The sequence below is a fragment of the Theobroma cacao genome, chromosome 2 (assembly GCF_000208745.1).
Source record: "Theobroma cacao cultivar B97-61/B2 chromosome 2, Criollo_cocoa_genome_V2, whole genome shotgun sequence".
Lineage (NCBI taxonomy): Eukaryota > Viridiplantae > Streptophyta > Magnoliopsida > Malvales > Malvaceae > Theobroma > Theobroma cacao.
This window is the reverse complement of record NC_030851.1, coordinates 37,661,659-37,671,911: the sequence shown is the minus strand read 5'-3', so window position 1 is coordinate 37,671,911 and position 10,253 is coordinate 37,661,659. Positions and strand designations below refer to the sequence as shown.

General features: G+C 35.3%; 3 protein-coding genes across 3 annotated transcripts; all 3 read left to right on the top strand.

Moving 5' to 3' along the window:
- LOC18609985 (putative clathrin assembly protein At1g25240) lies at positions 247 to 1,673 on the top strand. The gene has a single exon (XM_007045377.2). It carries the CDS (start codon positions 342 to 344, stop codon positions 1,494 to 1,496), a length of 1,155 nt encoding a protein of 384 aa, XP_007045439.2. The 5' UTR covers positions 247 to 341; the 3' UTR covers positions 1,497 to 1,673.
- LOC18609983 lies at positions 2,904 to 4,672 on the top strand. The gene is made up of 3 exons (XM_018116281.1): positions 2,904 to 3,772; positions 3,935 to 3,991; positions 4,085 to 4,672. Exons 1-3 carry the CDS (start codon positions 3,061 to 3,063, stop codon positions 4,360 to 4,362), a joined length of 1,047 nt encoding a protein of 348 aa, XP_017971770.1. The 5' UTR covers positions 2,904 to 3,060; the 3' UTR covers positions 4,363 to 4,672.
- LOC18609984 (LEAF RUST 10 DISEASE-RESISTANCE LOCUS RECEPTOR-LIKE PROTEIN KINASE-like 2.4) lies at positions 7,166 to 9,898 on the top strand. Its single transcript, XM_007045376.2, has 3 exons — positions 7,166 to 8,150; positions 8,285 to 8,341; positions 8,433 to 9,898. The coding sequence occupies exons 1-3, from the start codon at positions 7,436 to 7,438 to the stop codon at positions 9,539 to 9,541; spliced, it is 1,881 nt and encodes a 626-aa protein (XP_007045438.2). The 5' UTR covers positions 7,166 to 7,435; the 3' UTR covers positions 9,542 to 9,898.

The following is a 10,253-nucleotide window of genomic DNA, read 5'->3' as shown; positions in this document are numbered from 1 at the left end:
GAAGAAGGCAAACATGATAATAGCAACGGTCCAAACGTGTAAACAAAATTCAATATACTGATATGCTGCTTTGAAACTGTATAACAAATGGAAGAGACAGCCAATCATGGCCAATTCGTTGCCACTAATTCCATCAGCCGGCAATGTGGCTGCTTCTCTGTTGTTAGCCATTTCCACTCGTCCAATTATTTTGAACCAAAAATTGTAACAAACAATAAAAGAAGTAAGAGGGCAATACAAGTTTGCAACTACCACAGGGCTAAAATAGAGAGAGAAAGGGTTTTCATCACCCCAATCCGCTGCTTTTCCCTTCCCTTTGTGCGACGATTCAACACGAAAAGATGACTCTTTGGAAGAGGGCCGCCGGTGCTATCAAAGACAGGAACAGCATAGTCGTGGCCAATCTTTCCAGAAAGAGTTCCTTCAGGAATCCTGATCTTGAGGCAGCCATCATCAAGGCCACAAGTCACGATGAATATTTCATTGATAAAAGGAATGCCCAAAGAGTCTTTTCGTGGATTCGGGCGTCGCCAATTAGCCTTCGTCCTTTTATTTGGGGTCTGTCTAAACGGATGGAGAAGACGCAGAGCTGGGTGGTTGCCATCAAGGGGTTGATGCTCATGCATGGTGTTTTTTGTTGTAAGGTCCCAGCTGTTCAAAAGATAGGTCGTTTGCCATTTGATATGTCAAGTTTCAGCGACGGACATTCCAGGTCAAGCAAAACGTGGGGTTTTAATGCTTTCATTCGTGCTTACTTTGCGTTTCTAGATCAAAGAGCTATCGTTTCGTTTGAGCAAGACAACAAAAGGGACGAGCAACCTTCATTGATGCTGCAGCAGCTTTCGAAACTGCAGAAATGGCAATCTTTGCTTGATATGTTGCTTCAAATTAGGCCTCTAGCGGATAATATGAAGGTTGGTTTGATTCTGGAAGCCATGGATTGTGTCATCATTGAGATATTTGATGTTTATAGCAAAATATGCAGTGAGATTGCAAGGGTTTTGATGAAAATATATTCAGTTGGTAAAGTTGAAGCAGTAATGGCCCTTAAGATTCTTCAAAAGGCAATGATGCAGGGTGAGGAACTTTCTCTATATTTCGAATTTTGCCAGGAATATGGTGTTTTAAACGCCAACGAATTCCCCACAGTTACTCAGATTCCGGAGGAAGATGTTCAGGAACTTGAGAGAATAATCAACGGGGCATCAGAGAAGACATACAAGGACGTGAGTTTCAAGGAAAACAACCAAATGGCTATAGTTGTGAGAGAAGAACATAATGCAACTGTTGAACAGAAAGAACCAAAGGGAGCTCTGAAGACAATAATAACGGACAAATGGGTGGTTTTTGATGAAAATATTATAATGATCAATGGAGAGAATACTGGTTTCTCTAATCATAAGAATACTGCTGCTGCCGCTAGAGATCTCCCTCTTGTACCCATTGATGTGCCTGTTTATAATCATTATGAAATTCCGGATTTAATTACTTTCTAGCAGTGGGAACAATTATTGTGTGTGTCTAGCTCTGCTCTCCAGTTCCTTCATTCAATTCCTGACCATTCATATTGGATTACATACATAGAAAAAAAAAATTGATTAGATCAGAGTTATAGTACATTCTTAATATTTTTCTGATTTATATATTGAATTGACATCATGATATGAACTTCTTTTAATTCATGGGATATCCATCTATATATATATATATATATATATATGTATGTATTGTTTTCATTTGATTAATTAAGGTGCATGGATATCATGAGAGAAATGGTTGATTGGGCTTGAGAAAAACGGATATCAAGTTTCCATTTCAGAGATTTTGCAGAAAGATCTTTCTCTCCTTAATTTCTTTGATTTTTGGGGGGTTGGGCTTCTTCATGGCTTTCTTCTTCTTTCGATTAGCAATAACCCAAGTTGGACTTGGGAAATGTAATCTCTCGTATTTAGATAAAGGTGCAATCCAATTGTTTTGGTCTTTGCCCAAATATATAAAAAGAAATTATAAGCAGCATTTTCATGATGCGTGAGAATCAACTTTCAATCTTGATTGTTCTTGAATCTGATGATTGGCCAGCTATGAAGTCATGAATTAAAGACCACTTCAAAATTGACTCCAGAATATAAAGCTGACCCACCCCCCTTGACCAAGTACAATATAAAGAAAAGGATGTAAACAAATTGGCTTTGGCATTAAATATTGGGATAGATTTTTTCATGAATTGCTTCTTCGCCTCTCTATCTCCCATCTGATTTATTTGAAATTATTGATGTACATTTTTAATGTCCAAAAACAAAAAGAAAATCATGAAAAAAAAAAAACGTTAGGTGTTCAAAATTTAAAAGAAAAAATAAAAAATTTGGAACATCTATAAACAAAGAAAATAGAAGAGAACAAGATATAATATTATGTCCTAAGTTACTAAAAATCTATAAAAAGAAAAAAAATATATTATAAATACGCATATCTACTGTCTTTGTTTATAGATTTCTTTTTTGAAATGAATGATTCTTAATTTTTTTTAAAAAAGTATATATAATATATGTCCTGTGTTAGTGAATAACAACATCTCATATCAAAATTAATATTACAAATAAAGATCTCTGGATACAAACTATAGAGATGAATTGGGTCATCATCAGTCAACAATTAAACCGATTATGTGATATTGGATATTACGTGCTAAAATTTTGAAATTTAAATCATGGAATTATATCATTTTTAATAAACTACAAAAGTCAGGGTCAATGTCAATCCTGGAAATACATGTGATGGTTGTTGGTTGAACATTCCCACGTAGCATCCACTGTCCACAGTCCACATACTATGACTTCACCCTGGTCCTGCTTTCGACGGGTGTTGATTAGCATGAGAACAACCCTTTGTGCAGAAAACGCGTCTTGGTGACCAAAGTTGAAACTTCTCTCAACTTTTTTGTTCTATAAACTTCAAGAGGCCGGAAACCTTCCTCCTACTTTTCCTAATTTCCAAAAAAAAAAGAAAGAATCTGCCTACTTTCCCATCAATCCTTATCCACTAGCAAATTTCAGAAGCAGAATGAAAAATTTTTCAGCCCTGCTCTCTTCGCTGATCTTTCTATTCATTAGCGCAACTGAAGCAAGAAAAAACCCACAAATATGTTCATCTTCATGCGGAGATATCCATGACATCAGCTACCCTTTCCGCCTGAAGGAAGATCCAGCTGGCTGTGGTGATCCTGATTTCCAACTATCTTGCAAGAACAATAAGACTATCTTGAATTTCCATGGAGGGTTTTACTACGTGAAGAGAATTTCCTATGACGAACGCACAATTCGTGTCGCTGATGTTAACTTAGCCAGTGGAAGCTGCAGTCTTCCTAACAGATCATTATCAATGCAGGAAGTGCTTATGGATGCTCGGTATCCAGGACTGGCTGATTACAGTTTCTGGTATGCTTTGAATTTTGTTCGGTGTTCCAACAATATCAGCGATCTGGCTAAGAGCAGAGCACCCTGTTTGAGCGGAAATACATCTCATGTTTATGTCAATGTATCTTCGGCCTTTTTATACTCGTATGATGTTCCAAAGCCCTGCAAGGTCATTTCAACTGTCCCAGCATTCTATGAAAATATGGTGCAGAACCTTTCTTATGAGACAGCCTTGAAGATGCAAGAATCAGGGTTTGATATGAGATGGTCGGTTGAGTGCAGAGATTGCAGGGCAAAGGGTCGTAGCTGTGTCAATAAATTTAATACGACCAATATCTTCCAATGCGAAGAGGAATATGGTTAGTAGGCCTGTTTCTTTTTAAATCTTCTCTCAAACAATTGAAAACTTACTCTGCTGTTTGTCGTTTGAATCCTTCTATCCTTAAATTCTTCAGAATTGGTTCTTTGTTTAATATGCGTGGAGCCTAATTTTTGTATTAATATATTGTTTATTTATGCAGATTACGAAGCTGTAGTTCGATTGGTATACTCTCTTTTCGCTGCAGTGAATCTGGCTGGTATATTTCCATTTCCTCGTTGAAATTTCAGTTTTTTGTTTTAGAATCTTCATTTACTTGAACTAAAAATGTCAATATATATTTGCTTTGTAGGAATAATTGGTGCAGTCATCAGATTCATCCTCCTTCCACCGGTTATAGTTGCTTTGATTCTCCACACATACTTCTCTATGAGAAAGAAGATTGATGTCAGGGAAAAATCTTCACAGACTGACCAGAGTCGTGGGAAGGTTACAAGGAACATTGAGAATCATCTGGAAATGCCTCCCAAGCCTGTCTTCTTTTCTGCCCAAGATAAGTGTGTAATAGAGCCCGAATCAGATTCTCCAAAAGAGATACTAATACCAGAGTCCATGGAGAGGAGCTCATAGAGATACCAAGCATTTTTCTAGTACTATTCCTTCAACTTGCTATTGTAATTGACCATCAACACCTGTTCGTACATTCCTTTTTGTTCTTCCTTGCAAATGAAAAATTTAGTGTTTGTCTCAGCTAGTTTTCTAGTAGAAAACTAAGCTTGCATCTTTACACTGTATGTATATGTTCTTTGCAACTCTGTATAATGAAATTCACTACCAGCAAGAGAGTGTTGAGAAGATTCTGCTAGGGGATTAAATTTACAAATTCTTCGATTTCATTTGGAACTGAAACTGTGGGAGTAGATTTCTCTGTTAGGAAGCCCATCGACTGTTCTTTGAATACCTGGCATAACATTTCTCGCTTGAAATAATCAAATCCTACAACATTTACGCACCCCGCTTGACATTTGTTGTCATACATAATTTCCGGTTTTGTTTTAATTAGTATTTCTTTTTCATATATATAGTTGTTTACTCAAGTTCATTCTATGTGGATAATTTAGTATGAAGTCATAATTATAATAAATAATTAATAAGCTCAATTTTCAATTATTTATCATTTAAAATATAAGGCCGTAAAATATATGTATGCAAAAAAAGATATATTCTCATAAAAAATCACAAAGTAAATAAATTTTATGTTTAAAATAATTTTTTATATACAATTATATCCTATAATAAAATAAATTAATAAATAAATTTTGAGATCATAAAAGTACAAAGAATTTTAACATATATCCTTATAGCAACCAATGATTGCTCATATAATTAATATATTTAGGTAATGATATAAGTTACACTGAAACATTTGATTCAATTATTGGTGTATGATCTTTCTGTTAAAAAATAATACACTTTGAATCTTCTTTTCTCAAATCAATAAAAGTAATAGTGGTAAAATTCAAAAATTTTTAATAATTTATTAGGACACACCATCAGTTGATTATATGAAAATTGTAAAGTAATTTATCTATTGTATAATTAATAACAAAGTAAAATTAATTAATTATAAATAATGATAAAACACATTTAATTCCATAACCAGTGACAAATTGCTTTTAATTAACAACAAAAAATTGAGTCATAATTTTTGTATCACAAATCACCCTAAAGATTTATTGACAATTAAAACCTTCTCTTTGATGGTAGCCTTAGTTACAAGTCTAACTTCGCATCTCTCAATACTGCCATCTAAGTTGTGTGAATTTGATGATAGGGGCACAATTATCCAAGTACCATTCTCCTCCAAAGCTTGCAATTCTTCTTTCATGGCATTATTTCAATGATCAAATTTGACAACTTGGTGAAAGGTTTGAGGTTCAAAAATCTGGTTCAAAGCATTTGTGAATGCCTTTTATGAAGTGGACAGTTTAGATTTTAGAAGAGATGATTTTTTATAGGATGTGCAGATACATTGTTTGCTTTAGAGGGCAGTTTATATTGGTAAAAGTCTAGGTATTTAGGTGGTTTTGATATCCTAGTGCTATGTCTAGGTCTTGGTGAGGGTGAGCTATGAACAGATTGGTCAAAATGAGAATTAGAAGGGATGTAATGATCATCCAATTGAGTAAGGATAATATGGTCATGAAAAGAAACACTATGATGAATGGGTGTATCAGCAGCATGAACTAGATCAGAATCGAGAACTGAGTTGTGCAAATCACTGTGTGAATGTAGAGGGGATTTTCGTCATTGGAAGAAGTAGGTTCAACAGATGCAGAATTGAAACTGGATTAGAAGAATAAGATGTATGTGAACAATCACAATTATCAAAATGAAATTGTCTTTTAGTAGAGCATAATGGCAATGCAGAATCATTAATCTCAACCGCGTGATTATCATCAACTGATAAAATGATTTGTTTTTGACAGATTTTGAAAAGGGAATTCATTTTCATAGAAAACTACATCTCTAGAGCAAATATTTTGTGCTTTGGAAGATCATACACCTTGTAACCTTTTGTGCCAATACAATATCCAATAAATATGCATTTTTGGGCTCTAAGATCAATTTTTTTTATTCTATTTTGAAATAAGGTGGAAGCAAAACACAAGCCAAATACTCTATGGTGAGGATAGGTGGGTGACCTTTTGAGCCATAGTTCATATGGTATTTTATTATTTAGAATTGAACCGGGAATCCCATTTATAAGATGAGCAGTCACAAGAACAGATTCTCCTCAAAATTTTAAAGATAGAAAAGCTTGAAAAAGTAAAGCTACAATTTACTAGTGTTGATACTTTCTTTCCACTATTCTATTTTGTTGAGGAACCCTATATAGAACAAGCGATGAATAATGCTCTTGACGAGTAAAAATCTATTAAATTTAACTTAGATCCATTATCAGATCTTATGACTTTAATTGAAACATCAAACTGATTATAGAAAATCTATGTGAATTTGGTAAAATCGTCTACCATGGGGAGAAAATAGTGATGTTTATTGATAGTAGGAATCGAAGAGGGTCCCCAGATATCCATTTCAACTAATTCAAATGCTTGAGTAGATGATTGAACATGAATGGGAAAAAAGAAGTCTCTTTTGCCGAGCCAAAGGGCATGTTTAGCATAACAGATTTTCTGTACAACATACAACATATATCATATTGCATTTGATGTATTAGCTTTATTCTACTAAATGGACCATTTCCTAATCTAAAATGCTAAAGGTCCAAGCCGATAGACACTTCATTACAAGAATGAACAGAATTAGATTTTCACTATTGCCACATCAGCTTCAGTTCTTTGCCTTTTCTCTTTAAATTACTTCAAATACTAATAAAGAATTCTGCACATACAAACTATAGAGATCGATTGGGTCATGAAGACTATCAAAGTCAGGGTCAATGTCAATCCTGGAAATACTTGTGATGGTTATTGGTTGAACATTCTCACTAACATTCCACAATCCACATAACTAGTGATTAGCATCAGAAAAATCCTTTGTGCAGAAAACGCGTCTTGTTGACCAAAGTTAAAAAGTTCTCTCAACGTTTGCGTTCTATAAACTTCAAGAGACCCGAAAACTTCAGCAATCTGCCTACTGGCCCATCAATCGTTGTCCGCTAGGAGATTTCAGAAGCAGAATGAAAAATTTTTCAGCTCTGTTTTCTTTGCTGATCTTTCTATTCATTAACGCAACTGAAGCAAGAAAAAACCCACAACTATGTTCATCTTCATGCGGAGATATCCATGACATCAGCTACCCTTTCCGCCTGAAGGAAGATCCAGATGGCTGTGGTGATCCTGATTTCCAACTATCTTGCAAGAACAATAAGACTATCTTGAATTTCCATGGAGGGTTTTACTACGTGAAGAGAATTTCCTATGACGAACGCACAATTCGTGTTGCTGATGTTAACTTAGCCAATGGAAGCTGCGGTCTTCCTAACAGATCATTATCAATCCAGGAAGTGCAGATGGATGCCCGGTATCCAGGACTGGTTAATTACAATTACTCGTATGCTTTGAATTTTGTTCGGTGTTCCAACAATATCAGCGATCTGGCTAATAGCAGAGTCCCCTGTTTAAGTGGAAATACATCACTTGTTTATGTCAATATAACTGGGTACCCTTTATTCTCGAATGATGTTCCAAAGTCCTGCGAGGTTATTTCAACTGTCCCTGCATTCTATGAAATTACGGTGAAGAACCTTTCTTATGAAACAGCCTTGAAGATGCAAGAATCAGGGTTTGATATGAGATGGTCGGTTGAGTGTAGAGATTGCAGGGCAAAGGGCCGTGGCTGCGTCTATGAAACTAGAGATACAACTTATCTCTTTAAATGTGAAAAGGAATATGGTTCGTAAGCCTGTCTTCTTTTTGAATCTTCTCTCAATCATTTGAATCCTTATATCCTTAAATTCTTCAGAATTGGTTCTTTGTTTATCGTGTGGAGCTTAATATTTGTGTTCACATATTGTTTACTTATGCAGATTACGAAGCTGAACTTCGATTGATATACACTTATTTTGTTGCAATGTTTCTGTTTGGTATATTTTCTTTTCCTCGCTGAAATTTCAGTTTTCTTTTAGAATCTTCATTTACTTGAACTAAAAATATCAATATATATCTGCTTTGTAGCAATAATTGGTACTGTCAGATTTATCCTCCTTCCAGTGGTCATACTTGCTTTCATTCTCCACAAATACTTCACTATGAGAAAGAAGATTGATGTCAGAGAAAATTCTTCACAGGATCCGCACCCCTCAACTCCAGAAAGGTATACTTATCCTGATATACTTGCCATGTCAAACAACTTCAAAGATAAAATAGGGCAAGGTTGCTTTGGTTCTGTTTATAAAGGGCAGCTTCCTGGCGGTTGCTCAATTGCTGTTAAAATATTTGGGAGCTCTAAACTTGGCGAAGAAAATTTTATAAATGAAGTTTCTACAATTAGTAAGATTCAGCATCCGAATGTGGTACCATTTCTAGGATTCTGTTCTGAGGGATCTAAATATGCTCTTGTCACCCAATACATGCCTAATGGATCTCTTGACAAGTACATTTTCTCAAACTCTCATTCGTTTAGTTGGGAGAAACTTCATGAAATTGCTTTAGGAACAGCACAAGGTATTGAGTTCCTACATGGAAGATCTGGTGCTTGCATTGTTCATTTCGACATTAAACCTCAAAATATTTTGTTAGATCAGAACTTCATCCCCAAAATAGCAGACTTCTGCCTCGCAAAATTGTACCCCAAGAAGCATGATTTCATGTCCATGTGTGCCACAAGTGAAACAATTGGATACATGGCACCTGAATTGATTTCAAGGGGTCTTGGAGCTGTTTCTTGCAAATCGGATGTTTATAGTTTTGGGATGCTATTGCTAGAATTGGCAAGTAAAAGAAGGAAAGTCGATGTAGATGCAATCAATTCAAGCAAAGTTCATTTCCCTTCTTGGGTCTATGAACTGAATGAGAGAGGAGATTTAGAGCTTGAGAATGCGACTAAAAGCGATGCCACTATAGCTAGAAAGTTGTTGATAATTGGGTTATGGTGCACTCAAACCAAGGCATCGCAACGCCCCTCGATGACCAGAGTCGTGGAAATGTTACGAGGTAAGATTGATGATCTGGAAATGCCTCCCAAGCCTGTCTTCTTTTCTGCTCAAGATAAGTGTATGATAGAGGCACAGTCAGATTCTCCTAAAGAGATGCTACTACCAGAGTCAATGGAGAGGAGCTCATAGTAATATCAAGCATTTTTCTAGTACTATTCTTTCAACTTGCAAATGTAATTGACCATCAACAGCTGTTTGCACATTCCTTTTTCATGTTCTGCCTTGCAAATGAAAAATTTACCTGCCTGAGTTAGTTATCTAGTTGAAAGCTAAGCTTGCATCTTCACACTTTATGTATATGTTCTCTGCAACTCTGCACAATGAAATTCACTACCAGCAAGAGACTGTCAGTGAAAACATATCTATATTTGCAGTCATCGAGTATATATCTTTAGTTAGACATAAAATTAATTGAAACTCATCAGCTATGTATATCTCATATATTGTTTACGAGTAATACTATTTGGCCTTACACTTTTGTCTTCACTATTTGTCTGTCCTGATTGCAAAATTTCATTAGATGATCTAAGGGTGAGACCTACTAATTTATACATGGTAGGTCATAAAAATGCTGTTTTGCGTAAGTTCTTAGTCCTTATTTAGGTCAAAGGATAAGAGTTGCCATCTTTATCTTTAACCAAAACATGTCTAAATTAGGCTTAGCTTCTACTTCTTGTGGAAGTCAAAACAAAACTTCAGCTCCCACTCCCAGTCCCAGTCCCACTTTTTTCAAATTACTATTTAACAACCCNAAAAAAAAAAAAAAAAAAAAAAAAAACCAAAAAAAAACAACAAAAAAAAAAGCTCAACATAAAATGATTTTTTTTTAAAGAAAAAAAAT

Bases quoted from the DNA above. Each gene is read 5' to 3' on its own strand.
- LOC18609985 (XM_007045377.2), top strand. From the start codon at position 342: ATGACTCTTTGGAAGAGGGCCGCCGGTGCTATCAAAGACAGGAACAGC.
- LOC18609983 (XM_018116281.1), top strand. From the start codon at position 3,061: ATGAAAAATTTTTCAGCCCTGCTCTCTTCGCTGATCTTTCTATTCATT. The intron at 3,773-3,934 runs GTTAGTAGGCCT...TTATTTATGCAG, and splicing joins CCAATGCGAAGAGGAATATG to ATTACGAAGCTGTAGTTCGA. The intron at 3,992-4,084 runs GTATATTTCCAT...TTTGCTTTGTAG, and splicing joins CGCTGCAGTGAATCTGGCTG to GAATAATTGGTGCAGTCATC.
- LOC18609984 (XM_007045376.2), top strand. From the start codon at position 7,436: ATGAAAAATTTTTCAGCTCTGTTTTCTTTGCTGATCTTTCTATTCATT. The intron at 8,151-8,284 runs GTTCGTAAGCCT...TTACTTATGCAG, and splicing joins TAAATGTGAAAAGGAATATG to ATTACGAAGCTGAACTTCGA. The intron at 8,342-8,432 runs GTATATTTTCTT...TCTGCTTTGTAG, and splicing joins TGTTGCAATGTTTCTGTTTG to CAATAATTGGTACTGTCAGA.